This window comes from Magallana gigas, chromosome 2 (assembly GCF_963853765.1).
Source record: "Magallana gigas chromosome 2, xbMagGiga1.1, whole genome shotgun sequence".
NCBI classification, from domain to species: domain Eukaryota; kingdom Metazoa; phylum Mollusca; class Bivalvia; order Ostreida; family Ostreidae; genus Magallana; species Magallana gigas.
Window position 1 is genome coordinate 6,876,608 of NC_088854.1, and position 26,074 is coordinate 6,902,681.

At 37.7% G+C, this 26,074-nt stretch overlaps 2 protein-coding genes across 4 annotated transcripts; both read right to left on the minus strand.

Moving 5' to 3' along the window:
* Window positions 1–136: 136 nt before the first annotated feature.
* Window positions 137–3,465, minus strand: LOC105318009 (Golgi-associated plant pathogenesis-related protein 1). The gene is made up of 5 exons (XM_011414869.4): window positions 3,283–3,465; window positions 2,880–3,035; window positions 2,610–2,751; window positions 1,114–1,188; window positions 137–476 (listed from the first exon to the last, which is right to left on the minus strand). The coding sequence occupies exons 1-5, from the start codon at window positions 3,463–3,465 to the stop codon at window positions 322–324; spliced, it is 711 nt and encodes a 236-aa protein (XP_011413171.3). The 3' UTR covers window positions 137–321.
* Window positions 3,392–26,074, minus strand: LOC105318010 (glycerophosphocholine cholinephosphodiesterase ENPP6). 3 transcript variants are annotated; one of them, XR_010710696.1, is made up of 8 exons: window positions 25,401–25,900; window positions 24,598–24,755; window positions 7,577–7,742; window positions 7,122–7,408; window positions 6,809–6,985; window positions 6,314–6,428; window positions 3,708–5,332; window positions 3,392–3,614 (listed from the first exon to the last, which is right to left on the minus strand). XR_010710696.1 is itself a non-coding variant. In XM_020063103.3 (8 exons), exons 2-8 carry the CDS (start codon window positions 25,504–25,506, stop codon window positions 5,160–5,162), a joined length of 1,182 nt encoding a protein of 393 aa, XP_019918662.3. In that variant the 5' UTR covers window positions 25,507–25,586; window positions 25,953–26,074; the 3' UTR covers window positions 3,392–5,159. The 3 variants fall into 3 exon arrangements, 2 of the variants coding, with proteins under 2 accessions (XP_019918662.3, XP_011413172.3); XM_020063103.3 differs by adding an exon at window positions 25,953–26,074 and having other exon boundaries at window positions 3,392–5,332; window positions 25,401–25,586; XM_011414870.4 differs by adding an exon at window positions 25,953–26,069 and having other exon boundaries at window positions 3,392–5,332; window positions 25,401–25,693.

A 26,074-nucleotide genomic window follows, 5' to 3' on the forward strand; every position in this document is an offset into this window, starting at 1 on the left:
CAAGGTTACCGAGAATATCGTAATACATCACGTGGGGGTTTCTTTCAAATGAATTACAGTACTTTAAAAAAAAAACTTAAATCCCAACTAAGTTATTTTTGTACCAAAAATAAGTAAAAAAAACATTTGTTCAAAATAATCTATAAAACATTTATTGCTTGTCATGTTAATAAAAGTCATTATTAAATATAAATGAAATAAAATATTATAAAAGAAACATAAAGGAATGTATAGAATTCTCAAAAGTGATAATATAAAACTATAAAATTCAAGCGTCGTAAAAACCACTATTATGGCAAATAATCGACTTCCGGTGCAGATTTATTTTGGTGGGAAAACGTTGTTCTTGAAATCTCCTATCATATTTCCGGCGGGGCGGTAACTCCCGCACACATACACTTTGCAGCCATCCACTGACTTGGCCTTGCCAAAGCCCACCTCCCTCGTTCCTTTCCAGACAACTTGAGTAAAGTGGCCTGGATTAAAAAAGATACCATGTACAGGAATTAGGATTAATACCAAGGAAAATTGAACAAGCTTTTTCAGACGTTTCTTGATAAATTTGAAAAATGATGACAATCCTAATTTGGTTTAAAGAGCTGCAATGCTTATTGTTGTGGGAACGCGAACCAAATTAACAGCTTATTGATTCCAGTCATTTAATAGGGTAAATAAAGTGTTACCCTCAAACCATGTTTGCTGAATTTAATTATGGACGCTTATACTATGGTGTGACAGGAAAAACCCATTTACTGAGGTTGACCTACGGTTCGTCTTACTTTGCTGTTACTTACAACACAACAATGATTGACGTGCAGGAACGAATCACTACAATTTATGAATTTAGTGAACACTAATAAGATATCAATCTTGTCAACGTCACTATACTCTTTTTGTCTAGACGCACAAGAAGAGATTGCCAGATTTGATTGGTTTTTGTCATAAATCTGGGTAGACCAATGATTCTCACTGTTTTGAAATAAAACAGTCTTCTGCAGTAATTATATTACAAGTGTTCGCAAAGCCAAACCGGTCATATGTGACTTGGGTTTGGTATACTCCTTCATTATGAAAAAAAAAAAAACAACTATAAAAATATGAAATGTCTTTTACCTGTCCCACTTTGGCTGTCTTTGTCAAATTTGTGGTCTTTTATTTCGCTGTACCATGACTGAGTGAAATCTTTTCCTTTAAGAAGAAAAGAAAGCAATGGTTATAAACGCGGAGCGTTATGTTTATACTGTTTCTACAGTACATGAATGAAAAAAGTAGACTTAATTCTATTATGATTGCTTCTTTTTTATGTTTTTTGATGTAAATGCTACCAAGTTAAATTATAATCATGCTGTTAGGTATTTATCTTCAGCAATAAAAGATATTAAATTATACAACCGTGTATATTGTACATCGTTTTAAGATTCCAAAGATACTAAATGTTATAACTTGTCAACAACGACACTGAATTGTGAAATCTACAGATCGGAGTGGATCATCTGTCCAAGTTACAAGAGAAAACAGGTTGGCAATCTAAACCAAAATCAATGAGAGAATGGTTTAAAAAACGTTTTATATCTTCTTTTTTTTTATTTTGTAATTCACATTACGGAAGAACTTGGGGATATTTTAGTTTTTACATTGTTAAAAAATTGAAATGCGTTTTTCCAAATAATGTAACTATTGGAGAGAAAAATGAAGCAGGTAATTTACATTCTTATATTTTGTTTTCATCCAGAATATGTAAGTAATCTCTGAGGTAAAGTGGCATCATTCATTTATTATAGTTTAATGTTCGCTATATCACTTTTCAGTATAGATATGATGTATCTTATGACTTCGTAGTCATCATAAAAGAACAATGAAACTTAAACCCTGCATTATTCAGACTATAGTGAGCAATTTTATTCTGCAAGATACATGATATGGATAATTGTCTTACAACGATTCTAGGCGTATAGAGTGTCAGTGAAAATCCCAAACGTCGCAGTTACTGTAGCTTGAAGAGCAGACAAACCAACCAATGGGTGTCTGCTGAACTAGCACCAATTTACGGTTCCCTTAACACACTGTTTATTTCTTATTGTTGGTCATTCCTAAAATTCTATTTATGTGAATATATATTATTTTGGGAAGAATATTGATTACTTGAAGAAAGCTACCTGCAATTTAAAAAAAAATGAAATAGCTGCCGTTTAACCATGGACGTATAAAAGGTTTGATTTGGACCAACTCGTTAAGTTTATTTTTAAAGTCATTCTTATGTTAAAATAACAACAGATTTCCCGCTTAAATGGACATTTATTTTGTCATTTAACGCGGCACCTTGGGACTAAACCATTGTGTTTACATATGACAGAGTATCGAAATGGCCTCTTATAGCTGGCATTTTAACCCGGATTAAAAAAGGATCTATGATTAGTTAAACTTAAAGAAGTACACCACTGTAAAATATATATGTAGTTTTAAAATCGATACATCGGTAACTTAAAAAAAATCAATGTTCGTGTCATGCTTAACTAATAATAAACTGAATTACCAACTCAAATATTTACAGTTCTTTTTCAAATGTGCGGACCATGTGTGTACAGACACAGACAGGGCGGACTGATTACCTGCATAATCCGTGGGTCGTGAGGATCCAGTGTAGGCGATGTTCTCCCCAATGCTCTGTCCGTTCAGCTTGCAATTACTGTGATTAAAATCGTTCTTACCAGCCATATGTTCGGCCCATTTTTGAGCGTATTCTTGAAGTTCCTGCATGATTAATATTCATGATAATTCTATTCCTATTTAAAAACACTATGTATGTTTTGTTTAGTTAAAAAAAAGAAACAAACAAAAAATCGACCAAGAATAACGGAAAGGTAAATCCGTAAAATGACCTTTGCCAGTGTGACAGGGGGTACTCCATGCTTAGCCCTCAGTTCATTGTGAGCTTTCAGGGCATCCTGGTTGCATTCATCCAAAGTCTGGTTCCCTTGCGAGCCATTGACAGGCGTGGAGGCCACTGAAGTTCCGGACCCACCAGATGCCAATGGCTAAAACCAAAAAACCAAAAGTTTATGAGACATATTTTCCTATCTGTAATTTAAATAAAGTAGTGAGAAGACTTTATCATATTTTCTTTCCATATTCCAACATTTTCTAGCATTTCGAGTTAATTTTGCTTATTTATAAAATAAAATACTGGGGTTTGCCTTTTTAACGGAATTAATAGCAATTTGTTAATGTCTCTGGACTGTTTGGATTCAATGGTCACGCCCTGTACTAACAGTCGCCCCTTACCTGGCCCTGGCTAACAGAGGTACTAACTTCCTCTGAGATGTTCCCGCCGTCGTCGATCGTTGTCGTCGTCTTGACTTCCTTCCGTCCGTCAGGGTAGATGGTGGTTTCCTCTTTCACTGTTGTTTTCACCGTCTTCCCATTCTTCGTGCTTGTCGAAGTTTTAGTGCTTGTAGATTTCTGCATTTTCTGTGGGTTTTTTTTTCACCGTGGCTTGTAATAAAACTTAATTATGGTTGCAACAAATCCTAAGTCCGTCTCAAAATGAAGAACTTTTGGGCGATGAGCTTTTTAAATATCCCACATATGGTAAATTTCCTTCTTCAAAAACGTTTCTGCGAAATAATGTGACGTGAAATAAGCCTATTGACTCTCTAAATTATGCATGGTTAGAATTTTAAATGGGCAACTAATCTACACGTACTTACATACGTAGGTTATTTTTAAAGTATATGTACACACTGGAAAGACTTTTGTTATAAATATTACAATAAGAATAGTTTAAAGTTTGTTAATATAAATCTAGATTGATTGTTTCTTCTAAATAAATTATCAATGAATCATCATATTCATTTCTTAGAATAAGATATTTTTAACACAAATAACAATCAGTTGATCCTTTCTTAGAAAATCTTTTGGTATTGTAGAATATCACTGTTCCCCAAGTTTCAGTTCTGGTTATTTTACAGTCTTTTCAAGAAACAGTTCGGTTAAATAAACCCAAGAAGGAGCACGTCCAGGGTATTAGGAACATGAATGACAAAAACATGACGCATCAAGTTTATTTTACAGAATGCCATAATCATAGATAAGAAGACAGAGACACTAAGGTATTGGTTACTATTAGAGGGGATGGATGGTCGTGAAGATATAAAATAGCAAACACGTCATATTCAAAATAAAAGGCAAACCTGCTGGGTAACTTGTTGACTAGCCAGCCCCCTCAACTAGAGCTAACCATGCATTTAAATTATGGATTTAAAATATGATGCTCATATTTCTTGTTTTATGATGGTCTTATATATATCAGTTGAATACTAGTTCTTTACAGATACTTAGCATCGTTTTTAAACAAGAAAGCAGCATTGCCCCGTTGTCTCCAACTTTTCCCACTCAGTACTCTGTCTCGTCTTTTAAAGATTTGAGATAAGGAAAAAGTTGAGGTGACGGTAAATCTCGTTTATCTAAAGAAATAACGTATTCGTCCGAACGAATCCGAATTCGTCCGAACAAATCCTAATTCGTTCGAACAAATCCTAATTCGTCTGAACAAATAACATATTCGTCCAAACAAATAACTACTCCTCATTTGTCTACCGGAGTAAACACATTCTGATCCCTTATCGGAAGAGACGCCTATGTCGTAGTTTCTTTCATCAGTATTTAATCCTGCACAGTTGTTTATTGGTGTGTCTCCGTTTTGCACACATTTGGAAATCTTGTTTAGAAAAAAAATTGTGAAATTTAAGAGAAAATACCCAAACAGAAAAAAACGAATTAAATTTGTCAAAAAAAAAAAAAACAATTTACCTAAAGAATTGTGTTTACGTGGATGATGAATGAATGGGCATAGTGTGATCAGTATGAAGCAAACGGTTGATAAAGTAGTGAATAATTCCGTCGGATTTGTTTGTCTTTATTCTTAAATACCAAACTTTGATAATTAACAGATATGAATAATCAAACCAGGTATTTGTCAGTTGTAATGATATCGATGTAATTTTAAAAAAAACTCATTAAAATTGGTGAAAATACTTTATATATGGTCTTGTCGAAATGTTCAATTCCAAAATGACAAGATTTTGTTTACAATAACTTATTCGAGTCAAAGAAAACGACTACAAGACTTGGCATAATTATCACACACTGATGAGGCGGAATTATAGTTCGTCTGTCATAGAATGATGCGCTGCAGTCCCCGGATGTAACAGCAGTGGCGCCACGTTGGACCACGTACCGTTGTTAGGATTTGGAATCACTCCTAGAACATGGCACATCAGCTGGTATAACTCTATGCTAGGGAAAGGTTTACTGGTGTAGTTCTTCTTGAAGTCTGTGTTATATACAAATAGTAAAAGTTTTAGTAATTTGTCATGTGTTAAGGTAAAGACAGTAATACACTTACACTGGGAGACACTCAATGGAAATCACACAAGAGACCCATGGGCAACATTGATCACCTAAGCAAGCTATAGCCATTATTATTATCAAATCAGTTTTATCTGGCTAAATTCAAATATCTGGGTAATTGAAATGTTTAACTCCTGTTAAAAAAAGATATTTCAATTTTGCTCAACGTATTCTTATATTAAACATCGGTTTCTGACCAAATGATTTTAAGGGGAAAAATTTTCTTTTAAGATTTTTCTCTTTTTGTTCCTATGTGAAAATTCGCCCCCACATTGCAGATTATTTTTAATAAACTTGAATCTTCACTAGTACTTCCAGAGAAAGTTTCCCTACAAATCTTCACTAGTACTTCCAGAGAAAGTTTCCCTACAAGTTTTAGGTTTTGTGGTAAAATGGTTTATACGATTTTTCTCTTTTTATTCACTTATAAAAGTTCCAACGCCCCCATTTCAGTCGTGTCCCCACTTACCATTTGGGCACATGATTTGGACAACCTGATTCTAAACTATAATATAGCATATTATACCTTAGGCCACACAGGTTTAACTGGTCTGTCCAAACGGTTTTTGAGAAGAAAATCTTTTTAAATGTCAACAATTTTTGAATAACTTTTTATTTCTCCTTGTAAAAAATAATTGTCATTCATTTTAAATTAAAATCCTCTACCAAAGAATGCTCTGTGCTATGTCATGTTTAAATTGTCCCTGTTGCTCTTGAGAATAAGTTGAATAAAAATTAAAATCTTACATTGACAGACCGACGTATGTTGAAAAAAAGGGTTAAGAAAAGCTTACTTAAGCTTTCAGCTCAGGTAAGTTAAATATATCTTTCATAAACATTGCAAAATGAGCTTTAAAATTAAAAACATGGTTCATGTTTGATTCCAATACATGTAAGTACATGCCTGGACCAAAAGCGAGGAAAATTCCCCTCATGTCCTCGTCAGTATTGTCATAGCCATGCATTCCTCGCATGTAGCCAGTCCCCTCAAACGTAGGAAGCTCCGCAAACTTTATATTCTGTAAGGAAAAATACAAGGCGTTAGAAGGTTAATAGCGGTGTGGACAAATCATACATGTACACAAAACAAAAGTTGTTTTGCTTCAATTTTGATGATGGCTAATTAAAGTTTATAAGACAATTCGATACCAAATAAGTTAAGGTTTTAAAAAATTTGAAATAACTGATGCACAATATGACAATATTAATGTCACAGAGTATGATGTACATGCACAGGTGATCCCAATGCTTATACAAACATTTTATGACAAAATAAATCAAAATGGCGACCTCTTCTTCGGATGCTTTATTTTATACATGTACTAGTTAAAGGAAAAGGTAAAATTGAAACTATTTTTATTAATGGCATATGATCTTATCTTCGATGTACAGAGCTTACACACTGTAGACAGCCCGCACATTTACACGGTGTTGTAAGGTATACGCCCTCGTCCGCCTCTACAAAGATTGGCGACACCCGGTAATGTCCCCTCAGGTTGTAACGTTCCGGAATGTTGTCCCGTCGGTATACAGTCATCTTCTTACTCACAGCGGAAGCTTGAAGAGCGGCATATACCTATATAGCAATGATAGGCTAGATGCTATTTATTTAATTATAAGGAATCGTGACAAAAGATGTGTAACTGTTTAAAAAAAAAACATTCAAATAAAAAGTTTACTTATTGTGTACATTTTTAGTCCAAAAATATTACTTTGTCTAATGCGCCATCTTTCGGCCATATTTTGACAGTGGCTCCCTCTGGTATCAAGGCTGTGATGTCTTCGTAATCTATTCTGTCCTCAATATCAAGGGTTTCTTTGATGGGGGTCATTCCATGGTCGGAACATATCATAACATTAACGTCATCTAATCCCAATGATATCATTTGTTCTTTAAGGTTATGAATTTCTCGGTCAACTGCTTTGATGACTTCCACCAGCTCTTTAGAGCCAATACCATGGATGTGCCCGTAATAATCTACTACCTCGACATAAATTCCTTGTCAAAAATATTTTTAAATATCGATAAAAATCCATATTCATCACATACTATGATTGGTATGCTATATAAATCATTATTTCAAATTTATTTCTTTTTATTTCATGGCGTAAAAATACCATTGATAACTCAAGATTCAATCAGAAATTATCTTTGTATACAACTTACCTATAAAATCTGCGGATCGATTTTGCAGAAGATGAAGAGACTCATCGATAGCGAATTTCATTTCCGGAATTCCAGGTTTTATCGTCCTTGGTTTGCAGTAGGTAGGTTTAACTCCAGATATAACTACATCACATTCTCTCCAATAAAAGAAATACGTCTTCTTTCCCTGGAAATAAAATATCATGTTTATCATTTTGAATTTTGCATCGAAACCATAACCAACCCACGAAAAAGTTAATTTACGTCTTCGAAGTAGACGGTATAAAGAGTTGAAATAATTTATAGTCTCCGGGGTTGTGCACTTCCTCTCCTTTGTGGTTGGTAGATGTAAAAACTTACATTTATTTCATTGGTTGAAATACTGTTCTGAGCAAAGGAGATCATTTTCTGATGATGTTTTTACGTATAACTTAATATTTTTTGCATGTTTCAAATATTAAAAAGTGAAAAAAGAAAAAACAATAAAAATTGCTAACAATGAAATTCACGCTTTAATTTTTAAGTGCAATTGGTTGAGAGCAATATTCTCTAACATCTATTCAAATGATTTGGTTTTTTAGGGGGGGGGGGGTATTGCTTAATGTACAAAAATGTTAAATTTTGATACTGTATGGCTAATATCAGTAAACAAGTTTGCATATTAGATACACGTAAAACTAAAATCCGTAAAACAGATGCTAAATACAGTGGTATTAACTTTGAATTCATTTTTAAAAATACGACCTTCCTAGGATTTCTTTTGCTCTACCATAATCGATCTCGAGGTACGCATTTCTCAATTTTTAGGCACGCGCGACCAAAACACAAATATAATCAAAGTACTGAAAGTACTGTTAGACGGTGGCGCCGTTTGAAAGTGGCATATTACATGTATGTAAATTATTGTTGTCGAAAATCCACAGCCAGCGTCTCATACATGTACTAGCACAACTGGTCGTTAGTTACTTACATGGATAATTAGGTGGAAATCGTAGTTGTGTTCACAATTTTTAATCCACACTTTACAAATGTTGTATCTCTTTTTCGTCATCTTTTGGGGGAAATCCATAGATTTATCACAAGTAGCCTTTGTAGTATAGAAGTTTTTATCTATATGTTTGTATCTATATCAGTTGATATCAAAACTCCGTTTTGGTAATACATGTACTACACAAATGTATTTTAATTGCCCCAGAATGACTCATTAAATATGTGGGTTGCCACCACATATTGAATGAATAAATCAAATCCAAAGCGATTTCATCACAGAACGCCAAACTATTTGATGGTATAGAGAAGGGGAATTTTGGTTTTTTCCCTTTTGACCTTTGGGTTGACCCTGCAAAGGGGAACAACTTTTGAAAAGTGTGGATTGGACTTTTGTGCTTTAAAGATATTGTACATTTCTCAAAGTAACGAGAACAAATAAAGCTTTAGTATGATAAAATACTTATCAGGTTTTTACTAACTATTTTGGCATACATGTAGTATGTTTATTATCCCTCTCGACAGCATTTTCCCTCAATTTCTTTACGGGTAAAAGTTGCATCATCACACTTGCTTGTGGACCATCACACTTGCTTATGTCCTCATAGTCAGTTACACATTTAGGTGTACAGAAAACGGAATGGTTTGCAAGAACCTGTTTGATAAAACTGGTATTGCTTTTGGAAGTCACGTCATCATGAAACAGAAGAGTCAATCAATATTTTATCTTCGACTGTAGTGGATTATTTCCATTTGCTCACAACGAAAGTGAATAAAAATTTGAGAAAAAAATATCATACAATATTCAGTCGCGGCAGTTTCATTAATCAACGTTTTAAAGTACATTTGTCTAATTGTATTTAGCTATTGATTTATTCAAATCATTTGAATAAATTTGGGAAAGTCACATGTATATTTTATCGCTTCTCAGGACACTTTAACACGCATAATTTACTTGCAACATTAAACTTTTCTAGTAAACTTACAAGAAATATAGATTCATTATTCAAAATTAGTTTTTAAAAACACCAAACAAACAAAATCCAAGTTAAACGCATGTTTTTCTGACCGTACAGCCGTGTACTAGTATATAAATTTCATTTTATTCTTTGCATGTACTTTAGTCTATACAATAGATCTACGGTCCGCAAATCCCGGCAATATTTCCGGAAAGCTATAGTTCTGCAGCTCAGCAGAATACTACAGTCATCTATGAAGCCCTTTTTTACCTTCATGTTTCATTATTTATCGCAAATATAGCATGGATGTATACGCTACGGCCGATGTAGCATTTCGTTGAGTGATGACACTTATTTCGATTGCGAGTCGCAACAAACTGGCGCATTTATATAGGCCCGCCGGTTTGTAAATGGAAACAAATGTCGAAGAAAGCTCATAATAGAGTTGTACTCGCGAGTTAAAAATTATTTGAAAACAAAAGGGGTGATATTTAATGTACATGTGTAAATAATGTCATCTGTTTGCGAAAAAAATCCCCCAAAACCAAAGAAAAGGTTCTCTAATAGCAGAGACGGGTGCATATGGATTAAAGTCACAGATTGTACTTCGCTCATCAAATTGCGTTATTTCAGTTTAGTGTGAAAAATTCGTCAGAAACTGTTAACAAAATTATTATATCTTACATTACCGTTCACAATGTACCATAAATGTATATGGAATATTGCACGAGTTAAACCGATTGTTTTTTTCTCACAAAAAAAGCTAGCCTTAATTGCTGCAAATTAGAGATACACGAGCTGATACGCCGTGAAATCCATAAGACGTTTTGACAGCATGTCTTTAATCCCTTATTTGCTTACAAAAAAACTGAACTGAAAATCTTTGAAACATCGTAAAATGTTGTTTGTTTAAACATGTACGTGTAAAATGGCGACTTGATTTGCACGTGAATTTTACAATCCGAGGTCGATCGATTAGCGTGTTTGTGAGAAAGTTAGCAGCAAGTAAAGCGTCAACATCAGTAGTAAATATTGTCTGATGAATATTGAGGTGCCTGTAATAATATTAATGTTCCTACAGACTGAGTGGGTTACAGAATTAAGTAAATCACAGGATGGTCCAAAATTAAACACATTTGTATCGTAAATTTCAAGTTTTTTTGTTTGTTAAAAGAACACATGAACACTTGTAGAAGAAAGTGTGCCATTGATCGGTTGAAGTTCAATAAAATGTAATTTATCTAATATTCATTATCAGTTTCTGTTGTGAATTCTTTAGAATAAGCTACCAAAAAATAAATATTCTTCCTCAACTAAAATTAATGCGTTGAAAATGAATGAATTTATCGATGATCGAAGCATACTTGCTGAAATATGAAATGGCAAACCTTTTCAAATTGTGTGTGTTTCTGACAATTGTTTACATCATAAAAAAACAAGAAGCGATTATTGTGAGATCTCTTAGCCAATTATCGCAGTGATATATAGTTTATGCAGTCCTGACACAGAGTTTAACGTCACAACTGGTAGTTGGTGCATAAATTATCGATACCGCGTATGCAGACAGGGTAACGGCTCATTTAAAATAAAACACAATTTCATAAATTATTTAAATATATGTACAAAATGATTAGCAGCTATAATGCTTAAAATATCTGATAAGACTAAAATTAGTTATCATACCGAAAATCAAATCGATACATAGATAAAACATTGCGTGTAACACTGCATACCTAACAGAGTTATCGTTCGTTATCCGCTAGGGTCCCCGTGAGAAATACTCTTCCGGTCAGGACCGTAGCAATAGACCGTGGCTATTTATAGCCACCGTCTAAAAAGCTCCACACGTTATGACATTATTTTTAAAAAATTCAATTTTCTTTGATAACATAGAGCTGTTTAGAATTTGCTGTGAAGACGGTAAGCTTATTTGAAAAAGCTAAACCTGTTTTCTTCACATACGACCATTTTTAGATCTAAAGCCTCGTTTTGACTATGTTTACTCACATGCAAAGTTATTATAAAAACATAATTAGTCATTCTATACATACAACTCTCGAGATTCAAATCTTTAACAAGAGGCCCATGGGCCACATCGCTCACCTGAGGAACAATAGGTATGATAAAATCAGCTTAATGGAGTCATAATACAAACAATCTCGACAATGTACAATAATACATGTAGATCCTGTATAAATAAAATCCATTTTTCCCCCTGGATATTCTTATGCTTATATTCATTAGTCCCTTTTCTAACAGGATGATTTTATAGTCATATCACATGTTGAGTATTGCAGTCCTCAAAAAGATCCCTTACAATTGTTTATATATGGGATATTAAGCTACATCAAACTCTGAACCTTCTTGCGAGGCCAAAGAATTGTCCTGGAGCCAAAGTCTTAACAATTATAAAGAATCATCTGGCTGATTAGTTTCTGAGAAGAAGATTTTAAAAGATTTACTCTATATATCCCTATGTAAAACTTTAACACCCCCCCCCCCCACCCCCAATGTGGGTTCACCCTACCCCCAGGGATCATGTTTTCACAACTTTTAAACTACACTACCTGAGGATACTTCCACACAAGTTTCAGCTTTCCTGGCTGATTAGTTTCTGAAAAGAAGATTTTTAAATATTTACGCTATATATTCCTATGTAAAACTTCGACCCCCCATTGTGCCCCACCCTACCCCCAGGGATCATGATTTTCACAACTTTGAATTTACACTGCCTGAGGATGCTTCCACACGAGTTTCAGCTTTCCTGGCTGAATAGTTTCTGAGAAGAAGATTTTAAAAGATTTACTCTAAATATTCCTATGTAAAACTACAACACCCCCCCCCCATTGTGGCCCCACCCTACCCCTGGGGGTCATGATTTTCACAACTTTGAATCTATACTACCTGAGGATGCTTCCACACAAGTTTCAGCTTTCCTACCTGATTAGTTTCTGAGAAGAAGAATTTTAAAGATTTACTCAATATATTCCTATATAAAACTTTGACCCCCCATTGTGCCCCACCCTACCCCCAGGGATCATGATTTTCACAACTTTGAATCTGCATTACCTGAGGATGCTTCCACATAAGTTTCAGCTTTCCTGGCTCATTAGGTTCTGAGAAGAAGATTTTAAAGATTTACTCTATATATATAAATTCCTTTGTAAAACTTCGACCCCCCCCCCCCAATGTGGCCCCACCCTACCCCTGGGGGTCATGATTTTCACAACTTTGAATCTACAATACCTGAGGATGCTTCCACACAAGTTTCAGCTTTCCTGGCTGATTAGTTTCTGAGAAGAAGATTTTTAAAGATTTACTCTATATATTCCTATGTAAAACTTCGACCACCCCATTGTGGCCCCACCCTACCCCCGGGGGTCATGATTTTCACAACTTTGAATCTACACTACCTGAGAATACTTCCACACAAGTTTCAGATTTCCTGGCTCATTAGTTTCTGAGAAGAAGATTTTTAAAGATTTACTCTATATATTCCTATGTAAAACTTCGACCCCCCATTGTGCCCAACCCTACCCCCAGGGATCATGATTTTCACAACTTTGAATTTACACTGCCTGAGGATGCTTCCACATAAGTTTCAGCTTTCCTGGCTCATTAGGTTCTGAGAAGAAGATTTTAAAGATTTACTCTATATAAATAAATTCCTTTGTAAAACTTCGACCCCCCCCCCCCCCCATTGTGGCCCCACCCTACACCTTGGGGTCATGATTTTCACAACTTTGAATCTACACTACCTGAGGATGCTTCCACACAAGTTTCAGCTTTTCTGGCTGATTAGTTTCTGAGAAGAAGATTTTTAAAGATTTACTCTATATATTCCTATGTAAAACTTCGACCACCCCATTGTGGCCCCACCCTATCCCCGGGGGTCATGATTTTCACAACTTTGAATCTACACTACCTGAGAATACTTCCACACAAGTTTCAGATTTCCTGGCTCATTAGTTTCTGAGAAGAAGATTTTTAAAGATTTACTCTATATATTCCTATGTAAAACTTCGACCCCCCATTGTGCCCAACCCTACCCCCAGGGATCATGATTTTCACAACTTTGAATTTACACTGCCTGAGGATGCTTCCACACGAGTTTCAGCTTTCCTGGCTGATTAGTTTCTGAGAAGAAGATTTTCAAAGATTTACTCTATATACTCCTATGTAAAACTTCGACCACCCCATTGTGGCCCCACCCTACCCCCGGGGGTCATGATTTTCACAACTTTGAATCTACACTACCTGAGAATACTTCCACACAAGTTTCAGATTTCCTGGCTCATTAGTTTCTGAGAAGAAGACTTTTAAAGATTTACTCTATATAATCCTATGTAAAACTTCGACCCCCCATTGTGCTCCACCCTACCCCCAGGGATCATGATTTTCACAACTTTGAATTTACACTGCCTGAGGATGCTTCCACACGAGTTTCAGCTTTCCTGACTGATTAGTTTCTGAGAAGAAAATTTTCAAAGATTTACTCTATATATTCCTATGTAAAACTTCGACCACCCCATTGTGGCCCCACCCTACCCCCGGGGGTCATGATTTTCACAACTTTGAATCTACACTACCTGAGAATACTTCCACACAAGTTTCAGATTTCCTGGCTCATTAGTTTCTGAGAAGAAGATATTTAAAGATTTACTCTATATATTCCTATGTAAAACTTCGACCCCCCATTGTGCCCAACCCTACCCCCAGGGATCATGATTTTCACAACTTTGAATTTACACTGCCTGAGGATGCTTCCACACAAGTTTCAGATTTCCTGGCTGATTAGTTTCTGAGAAGAAGATTTTTAAAGATTTACTCTATATATTCCTATGTAAAACTTCACCCCCCCCCCATTGTGGCCCCACCCTACCCCTGGGGGTCATGATTTTCACAACTTTGAATCTACACTACCTGAGGATCCTTCCACACTAGTTTCAGCTTTCCTGGCTGATTAGTTTCTGAGAAGAAGATTTTTAAAGATTTACTCTATATATTCCTATGTAAAACTTTGACCCCCCATTGTGGCCCCACCCTACCCCCAGGGATCATGATTTTCACAACTTTGAATCCGCATTACCTGAGGATGCTTTCACATAAGTTTCAGCTTTCCTAGCTGATTAGTTTCTGAGAAGAAGATTTTAAAGATTTACTCTATATATATAATTTCCTTTGTAAAACTTCGACCCCCCATTGTGGCCCCACCCTATCCCTGGGGGTCATGATTTTCACAACTTTGAATCTACGCTACCTGAGGATGCTTCCACACAAGTTTCAGCTTTCCTGACTGATTAGTTTCTGAGAAGAAGATTTTAAAGTTTTACTCTATATATATAAATTCCTTTGTAAAACTTCGACCCCCCCCCCATTGTGGCCCCACCCTACCCCTGGGGGTCATGATTTTCACAACTTTGAATCTACACTACCTGAGGATGCTTCCACACAAGTTTCAGCTTTCCTGGCTGATTAGTTTCTGAGAAGAAGATTTTCAAAGATTTACTCTATATATTCCTATGTAAAACTTCGACCACCCCATTGTGGCCCCACCCTACCCCCGGGGGTCATGATTTTCACAAATTTGAATCTACACTACCTGAGAATACTTCCACACAAGTTTCAGATTTCCTGGCTCATTAGTTTCTGAGAAGAAGATATTTAAAGATTTACTCTATATATTCCTATGTAAAACTTCGACCCCCCATTGTGCTCCACCCTACCCCCAGGGATCATGATTTTCACAACTTTGAATCCGCATTACCTGAGGATGCTTTCACATAAGTTTCAGCTTTCCTGGCTGATTAGTTTCTGAGAAGAAGATTTTAAAGATTTACTCTATATAAATAAATTCCTTTGTAAAACTTCGACCCCCCCCATTGTGGCCCCACCCTACACCTTTGTAGTAGTAAAACTTCGACCACCCCATTGTGGCCCCACCCTATCCCCGGGGGTCATGATTTTCACAACTTTGAATCTACACTACCTGAGAATACTTCCACACAAGTTTCAGATTTCCTGGCTCATTAGTTTCTGAGAAGAAGATTTTTAAAGATTTACTCTATATATTCCTATGTAAAACTTCGACCCCCCATTGTGCCCAACCCTACCCCCAGGGATCATGATTTTCACAACTTTGAATTTACACTGCCTGAGGATGCTTCCACACGAGTTTCAGCTTTCCTGGCTAATTAGTTTCTGAGAAGAAGATTTTCAAAGATTTACTCTATATACTCCTATGTAAAACTTCGACCACCCCATTGTGGCCCCACCCTACCCCCGGGGGTCATGATTTTCACAACTTTGAATCTACACTACCTGAGAATACTTCCACACAAGTTTCAGATTTCCTGGCTCATTAGTTTCTGAGAAGAAGATTTTTAAAGATTTACTCTATATAATCCTATGTAAAACTTCGACCCCCCATTGTGCCCCACCCTACCCCCAGGGATCATGATTTTCACAACTTTGAATTTACACTGCCTGAGGATGCTTCCACACGAGTTTCAGCTTTCCTGACTGATTAGTTTCTGAGAAGAAGATTTTCAAAGATTTACTCTATATATTCCTATGTAAAACTTCGACCACCCCATTGTGGCCCCACCCTACCCCCGGGGGTCATGATTTTCACAACTTTGAATCTACACTACCTGAGAATACTTCCACACAAGCTTCAGATTTCCTGGCTGATTAGTTTCTCAGAAGAAGATTTTTAAAGATTTACTCTATATATTCCTATGTAAAACTTCGACCCCCCATTGTGGCCCCATCCTATCCCTGGGGGTCATGATTTTCACAACTTTGAATCTACGCTACCTGAGGATGCTTCCACACAAGTTTCAGCTTTCCTGGCTGATTAGTTTCTGAGAAGAAGATTTTTAAAGATTTACTCTATATATTCCTATGTAAAACTTCGACCCCCCATTGTGCCCAACCCTACCCCCAGGGATCATGATTTTCACAACTTTGAATTTACACTGCCTGAGGATGCTTCCACACGAGTTTCAGATTTCCTGCCTCATTAGTTTCTGAGAAGAAGATTTTAAAGATTTACTCTATATATTCCTATGTAAAACTTCGACCCCCCATTGTGCCCCACCCTACCCCCAGGGATCATGATTTTCACAACTTTGAATTTACACTGCCTGAGGATGCTTCCACACGAGATTCAGCTTTCCTGACTGATTAGTTTTTGAGAAGAAGATTTTCAAAGATTTACTCTATATATTCCTATGTAAAACTTTGACCCCCCATTGTGGCCCCACCCTACCCCCAGGGATCATGATTTTCACAACTTTGAATCCGCATTACCTGAGGATGCTTTCACATAAGTTTCAGCTTTCCTGGCTGATTAGTTTCTGAGAAGAAGATTTTAAAGATTTACTCTATATATATAATTTCCTTTGTAAAACTTCGACCCCCCATTGTGGCCCCATCCTATGCCTGGGGGTCATGATTTTCACAACTTTGAATCTACGCTACCTGAGGATGCTTCCACACAAGTTTCAGCTTTCCTGGCTGATTAGTTTCTGAGAAGAAGATTTTAAAGATTTACTCTATATATATAAATTCCTTTGTAAAACTTCGACCCCCCCCCCCCCCATTGTGGCCCCACCCTACCCCTGGGGGTCATGATTTTCACAACTTTGAATCTACACTACCTGAGGATGCTTCCACACAAGTTTCAGCTTTCCTGGCTGATTAGTTTCTGAGAAGAAGATTTTTAAAGATTTACTCTATATATTCCTATGTAAAACTTCGACCACCCCATTGTGGCCCCACCCTATCCCCGGGGGTCATGATTTTCACAACTTTGAATCTACACTACCTGAGAATACTTCCACACAAGTTTCAGATTTCCTGGCTCATTAGTTTCTGAGAAGAAGATTTTTAAAGATTTACTCTATATATTCCTATGTAAAACTTCGACCCCCCATTGTGCCCAACCCTACCCCCAGGGATCATGATTTTCACAACTTTGAATTTACACTGCCTGAGGATGCTTCCACACGAGTTTCAGCTTTCCTGGCTAATTAGTTTCTGAGAAGAAGATTTTCAAAGATTTACTCTATATACTCCTATGTAAAACTTCGACCACCCCATTGTGGCCCCACCCTACCCCCGGGGGTCATGATTTTCACAACTTTGAATCTACACTACCTGAGAATACTTCCACACAAGCTTCAGATTTCCTGGCTGATTAGTTTCTCAGAAGAAGATTTTTAAAGATTTACTCTATATATTCCTATGTAAAACTTCGACCCCCCATTGTGGCCCCATCCTATCCCTGGGGGTCATGATTTTCACAACTTTGAATCTACGCTACCTGAGGATGCTTCCACACAAGTTTCAGCTTTCCTGGCTGATTAGTTTCTGAGAAGAAGATTTTTAAAGATTTACTCTATATATTCCTATGTAAAACTTCGACCCCCCATTGTGCCCAACCCTACCCCCAGGGATCATGATTTTCACAACTTTGAATTTACACTGCCTGAGGATGCTTCCACACGAGTTTCAGATTTCCTGCCTCATTAGTTTCTGAGAAGAAGATTTTAAAGATTTACTCTATATATTCCTATGTAAAACTTCGACCCCCCATTGTGCCCCACCCTACCCCCAGGGATCATGATTTTCACAACTTTGAATTTACACTGCCTGAGGATGCTTCCACACGAGATTCAGCTTTCCTGACTGATTAGTTTTTGAGAAGAAGATTTTCAAAGATTTACTCTATATATTCCTATGTAAAACTTTGACCCCCCATTGTGGCCCCACCCTACCCCCAGGGATCATGATTTTCACAACTTTGAATCCGCATTACCTGAGGATGCTTTCACATAAGTTTCAGCTTTCCTGGCTGATTAGTTTCTGAGAAGAAGATTTTAAAGATTTACTCTATATATATAATTTCCTTTGTAAAACTTCGACCCCCCATTGTGGCCCCATCCTATCCCTGGGGGTCATGATTTTCACAACTTTGAATCTACGCTACCTGAGGATGCTTCCACACAAGTTTCAGCTTTCCTGGCTGATTAGTTTCTGAGAAGAAGATTTTAAAGATTTACTCTATATATATAAATTCCTTTGTAAAACTTCGACCCCCCCCCCATTGTGGCCCCACCCTACCCCTGGGGGTCATGATTTTCACAACTTTGAATCTACACTACCTGAGGATGCTTCCACACAAGTTTCAGCTTTCCTGGCTGATTAGTTTCTGAGAAGAAGATTTTTAAAGATTTACTCTATATATTCCTATGTAAAACTTCGACCACCCCATTGTGGCCCCACCCTATCCCCGGGGGTCATGATTTTCACAACTTTGAATCTACACTACCTGAGAATACTTCCACACAAGTTTCAGATTTCCTGGCTCATTAGTTTCTGAGAAGAAGATTTTTAAAGATTTACTCTATATATTCCTATGTAAAACTTCGACCCCCCATTGTGCCCAACCCTACCCCCAGGGATCATGATTTTCACAACTTTGAATTTACACTGCCTGAGGATGCTTCCACACGAGTTTCAGCTTTCCTGGCTAATTAGTTTCTGAGAAGAAGATTTTCAAAGATTTACTCTATATACTCCTATGTAAAACTTCGACCACCCCATTGTGGCCCCACCCTACCCCCGGGGGTCATGATTTTCACAACTTTGAATCTACACTACCTGAGAATACTTCCACACAAGTTTCAGATTTCCTGGCTCATTAGTTTCTGAGAAGAAGATTTTTAAAGATTTACTCTATATAATCCTATGTAAAACTTCGACCCCCCATTGTGCCCCACCCTACCCCCAGGGATCATGATTTTCACAACTTTGAATTTACACTGCCTGAGGATGCTTCCACACGAGTTTCAGCTTTCCTGACTGATTAGTTTCTGAGAAGAAGATTTTCAAAGATTTACTCTATATATTCCTATGTAAAACTTCGACCACCCCATTGTGGCCCCACCCTACCCCCGGGGGTCATGATTTTCACAACTTTGAATCTACACTACCTGAGAATACTTCCACACAAGCTTCAGATTTCCTGGCTGATTAGTTTCTCAGAAGAAGATTTTTAAAGATTTACTCTATATATTCCTATGTAAAACTTCGACCCCCCATTGTGGCCCCATCCTATCCCTGGGGGTCATGATTTTCACAACTTTGAATCTACGCTACCTGAGGATGCTTCCACACAAGTTTCAGCTTTCCTGGCTGATTAGTTTCTGAGAAGAAGATTTTTAAAGATTTACTCTATATATTCCTATGTAAAACTTCGACCCCCCATTGTGCCCAACCCTACCCCCAGGGATCATGATTTTCACAACTTTGAATTTACACTGCCTGAGGATGCTTCCACACGAGTTTCAGATTTCCTGGCTCATTAGTTTCTGAGAAGAAGATTTTAAAGATTTACTCTATATATTCCTATGTAAAACTTCGACCCCCCATTGTGCCCCACCCTACCCCCAGGGATCATGATTTTCACAACTTTGAATTTACACTGCCTGAGGATGCTTCCACACGAGATTCAGCTTTCCTGACTGATTAGTTTTTGAGAAGAAGATTTTCAAAGATTTACTCTATATATTCCTATGTAAAACTTTGACCCCCCATTGTGGCCCCACCCTACCCCCAGGGATCATGATTTTCACAACTTTGAATCCGCATTACCTGAGGATGCTTTCACATAAGTTTCAGCTTTCCTGGCTGATTAGTTTCTGAGAAGAAGATTTTAAAGATTTACTCTATATATATAATTTCCTTTGTAAAACTTCGACCCCCCATTGTGGCCCCATCCTATCCCTGGGGGTCATGATTTTCACAACTTTGAATCTACGCTACCTGAGGATGCTTCCACACAAGTTTCAGCTTTCCTGGCTGATTAGTTTCTGAGAAGAAGATTTTAAAGATTTACTCTATATATATAAATTCCTTTGTAAAACTTCGACCCCCCCCCCCCCCCATTGTGGCCCCACCCTACCCCTGGGGGTCATGATTTTCACAACTTTGAATCTACACTACCTGAGGATGCTTCCACACAAGTTTCAGCTTTCCTGGCTGATTAGTTTCTGAGAAGAATATTTTTAAAGATTTACTCTATATATTCCTATGTAAAACTTCGACCACCCCATTGTGGCCCCACCCTATCCCCGGGGGTCATGATTTTCACAACTTTGAATCTACACTACCTGAGAATACTTCCACACAAGTTTCAGATTTCCTGGCTCATTAGTTTCTGAGAAGAAGATTTTTAAAGATTTACTCTATATATTCCTATGTAAAACTTCGACCCCCCATTGTGCCCAACCCTACCCCCAGGGATCATGATTTTCACAACTTTGAATTTACACTGCCTGAGGATGCTTCCACACGAGTTTCAGCTTTCCTGGCTAATTAGTTTCTGAGAAGAAGATTTTCAAAGATTTACTCTATATACTCCTATGTAAAACTTCGACCACCCCATTGTGGCCCCACCCTACCCCCGGGGGTCATGATTTTCACAACTTTGAATCTACACTACCTGAGAATACTTCCACACAAGTTTCAGATTTCCTGGCTCATTAGTTTCTGAGAAGAAGATTTTTAAAGATTTACTCTATATAATCCTATGTAAAACTTCGACCCCCCATTGTGCCCCACCCTACCCCCAGGGATCATGATTTTCACAACTTTGAATTTACACTGCCTGAGGATGCTTCCACACGAGTTTCAGCTTTCCTGACTGATTAGTTTCTGAGAAGAAGATTTTCAAAGATTTACTCTATATATTCCTATGTAAAACTTCGACCACCCCATTGTGGCCCCACCCTACCCCCGGGGGTCATGATTTTCACAACTTTGAATCTACACTACCTGAGAATACTTCCACACAAGCTTCAGATTTCCTGGCTGATTAGTTTCTCAGAAGAAGATTTTTAAAGATTTACTCTATATATTCCTATGTAAAACTTCGACCCCCCATTGTGGCCCCATCCTATCCCTGGGGGTCATGATTTTCACAACTTTGAATCTACGCTACCTGAGGATGCTTCCACACAAGTTTCAGCTTTCCTGGCTGATTAGTTTCTGAGAAGAAGATTTTTAAAGATTTACTCTATATATTCCTATGTAAAACTTCACCCCCCCCCCCCATTGTGGCCCCACCCTACCCCTGGGGGTCATGATTTTCACAACTTTGAATCTACACTACCTGAGGATACTTCCACACGAGTTTCAGCTTTCCTGGCTGATTAGTTTCTGAGAAGAAGATTTTTAAAGATTTACTCTATATATTCCTATGTTAAACTTTGACCCCCCATTGTGGCCCCACCCTACCCCCAGGGATCATGATTTTCACAACTTTGAATCCGCATTACCTGAGGATGCTTTCACATAAGTTTCAGCTTTCCTGGCTGATTAGTTTCTGAGAAGAAGATTTTAAAGATTTACTCTATATATATAATTTCCTTTCTAAAACTTCGACCCCCCATTGTGGCCCCACCCTATCCCTGGGGGTCATGATTTTCACAACTTTGAATCTACGCTACCTGAGGATGCTTCCACACAAGTTTCAGCTTTCCTGACTGATTAGTTTCTGAGAAGAAGATTTTAATGATTTACTCTATATATATAAATTCCTTTGTAAAACTTCGACCCCCCCCCCCCATTGTGGCCCCACCCTACCCCTGGGGGTCATGATTTTCACAACTTTGAATCTACACTACCTGAGGATGCTTCCACACAAGTTTCAGCTTTCCTGGCTGATTAGTTTCTGAGAAGAAGATTTTCAAAGATTTACTCTATATATTCCTATGTAAAACTTCGACCACCCCATTGTGGCCCCACCCTACCCCCGGGGGTCATGATTTTCACAATTTTGAATCTACACTACCTGAGAATACTTCCACACAAGTTTCAGATTTCCTGGCTCATTAGTTTCTGAGAAGAAGATTTTTAAAGATTTACTCTATATATTCCTATGTAAAACTTCGACCCCCCATTGTGCCCCACCCTACCCCCAGGGATCATGATTTTCACAACTTTGAATTTACACTGCCTGAGGATGCTTCCACACGAGTTTCAGCTTTCCTGGCTGATTAGTTTCTGAGAAGAAGATTTTTAAAGATTTACTCTATATATTCCTATGTAAAACTTTGACCCCCCATTGTGGCCCCACCCTACCCCCAGGGATCATGATTTTCACAACTTTGAATCCGCATTACCTGAGGATGCTTTCACATAAGTTTCAGCTTTCCTGGCTGATTAGTTTCTGAGAAGAAGATTTTAAAGATTTACTCTATATATATAATTTCCTTTGTAAAACTTCGACCCCCCATTGTGGCCCCATCCTATCCCTGGGGGTCATGATTTTCACAACTTTGAATCTACGCTACCTGAGGATGCTTCCACACAAGTTTCAGCTTTCCTGGCTGATTAGTTTCTGAGAAGAAGATTTTTAAAGATTTACTCTATATATTCCTATGTAAAACTTCGACCCCCATTGTGGCCCCACCCTACCCCCAGGGTTCATGAATTTCACAATTTTGAATCTACCCTACCTGAGGATGCTTCCACACAAGTTTCAGCTTTCCTCGCTGATTAGTTTCTGAGAAGAAGATTTTTAAAGATTTATTCTATATATTCCTATGTAAAACTTCGACCACCCCATTGTGGCCTCACCCTACCCCTGGGGGTCATGATTTTCACAACTTTGAATTTACACAACCTGAGGATGCTGCCACACAAGTTTCAGCTTTCCTGGCTGATTAGTTTCTGAGAAGAAGATTTTTAAAGATTTACTCTATATATCCCTATGTAAAACTTCGACCCTCCCCCATTGTGGCCCCACCCTACCCCCAGGGTTCATGAATTTCACAATTTTGAATCTACCCTACCTGAGGATGCTTCCACACAAGTTTCAGCTTTCCTCGCTGATTAGTTTCTGAGAAGAAGATTTTTAAAGATTTACTCTATATATTCCTATGTAAAACTTCGACTTCCCCATTGTGGCCCCACCCTACCCCTGTGGGTCATGATTTTCACAAGTTTGAATCTAAACTACCTGAGGATACTTCCACACAAGTTTCAGCTTTCCTGGCTCATTAGGTTCTGAGAAGAAGATTTTTAAAGATTTACTCTATATATTCCTATGTAAAACTTCGACCCCCATTGTGGCCCTACCCTACCCCTGGGGGTCATGATTTTCACAACTTTGAATCTACACTACCTGAGGATGCTTCCACACAAGTTTCAGCTTTCCTGGCTCATTAGTTTCTGAGAAGAAGAATTTTAAAGATTTACTCTATATATTCCTATGTAAAACTTTGACCCCCCCCCCCCCATTGTGGCCCCACCCTACCCCCGGGGGTCATGAATTTCACAACTTTGAATCTACACTACCTGAGAATGCTTCCACACAAGTTTCAGCTTTCCTGGCTTTCTGGTTCTTGAGAAGATTTTTGAAAATTTCTCAAAATTGTTCATTAATTTCTAATTATCTCCCCTTGGAAACGAGTGTGGCCCTTAATTTTCACAACTTTGAATCCCCCTTGCCTAAGGATGATTTGTGCCAAGTTTGGTTGAAATTGGCCCAGTAGTTCTTGAGAAGATGTTGAAAATGTGAAAAGTTTACGGACAGACGGACAGACGGTAAGACAGACGGACAGACGGACGACAGACAAAATGTGATCAGAATAGCTCACTTGAGCTTTCAGCTCAGGTGAGCTAAAAACCGACATTTGTTTCCATCCTTCCCATTATACAACAACCGCAAAAAGGAACAAAGCTTTAAAGCGTATGCCACGTGCATATTCTTAAAGAAAACATGTGATTTCAGCTCACTGACACACTAATATTATACACATCGTAATTATAACGAAACTAATTTTTCAATTGAAAAATAGATAATATATATGAATATGTAAACATGTAAAACAACGGAATACATATTCCATGCACGTAGTTTACATATATACTCAGCCTGTTTTACGATCATCGACACTACGATTTCTGACACTACGATCACCGACACTACGATCATCTACATTACGATCATCTACACTACGATCACCGACACTACGATCATCTACACTGCGATCACCGACACTACAATTTGGCCAGTTGAACCTGATTTTCGGCGTTAACCCACAGTGGTTCGGCGTCCTCCCACCAGTGGGGGCTGTGCTTCTCTTGGTGGAAATCGTCATCGTCCATGAACAGATTCTTGCCGTGTTTTTCATCATACAAAAAGTTTGTCACATACCCATGGTTCTCTGTGTGCACACCTTTAGGTAAAAGATTCAGAAATTACACTCTAGCTTGCTTAATTTGTACTTTTTCATAATAAAACTATCAGCAAGTTTCAAGTCAAGTCAAGCCAAACCATAACAATAAAAATTATAGAAAAAATTGGGACAGAATGATTGATACCTCAATACCATACCCCCACCCCCCCCCCACCCCCCCCCCCCCCACCCCAAGAAAAAGAGTGAAAACCAATTGCAAGTTGGGACAGAATAACTGTCAGACAGAAGAACAGAGATAAATGCTGGCTATAATTTACCCATGCCATTTGACAGGTAGGGTATATCTGAAATGCAGGAATTTGAATTGTCTTTCTTTGAAAACATACACCTTATATATTCATTGTTCACAAATGAAGTTGTTTGCAATTAGTACTCTTTTAAAGTGCATTCTTTTAAACGTTCTTATGATTATCATAAATTTGCCTTTGGGATGGTTAATGCAAATATGGCAGAGGGAAGCGTGGAAGCTTTGCTTTGTAATATTTTGGGAACAGGACAGCTTAATAGGTTGGATAGCTGGCATTAAATCATTCAGAGTTAAGACCTTGCATAATAAATCCTTCTGAATATATCATTGTACATTGAACATTAGAATAGACTTGTTTGACCCAGCTTGTGTCTAACCTGCCATGATAGAATAGTAATTTGGAAAGGACAAAGTTGGATACACAGGAACTAGATACTCCGCCCTCACACCCTGCTGTTGGATACTGCTAAAGCCCGGCAACATGTGGCCATCTTGTTCCAAATAGTCCCATCGGAACCCATCTAGGAGTATCAGCACCAGTCGAGATCCCAACACATTCCGAACTAACAGAATAAAGCACAGAGGTAGTAAAAATGGCTTTCTGCAAGGAAACCATCCGACCTGGATCTCTCCTGGAAGATTCATTTTCTTTGACATGAAAGGTCAAGAACTGGAACGTTAAGAAGTGAATGCATTGTGTAGATATGGAACGCCATGATACGGTTTCCAGGTGATATAATTGCAGGATACGTGTACGGTATAGTTAGTTTAGAGTTATATATTTCCGCACATGAATATTGTTTCCCTAGTGTCAATGGAAGAGACAGTACATGAGATATGGTAATTTTCAGGCTTTGCAAATTTTACTATCTATATAAATAGATTAGATACAGGAATCGTCCTTCATAAGGAACACCAAAGGTACATACCCGACACCAGAAGTATGTTGTCTCTGACCACTTAGATGACAAGAATTGATATCAGTTCTGCGAAGGAGGTATAATATGTCAAGAGGGCCCTTGTTATAGCCCGGGATATATCTGAATGATTA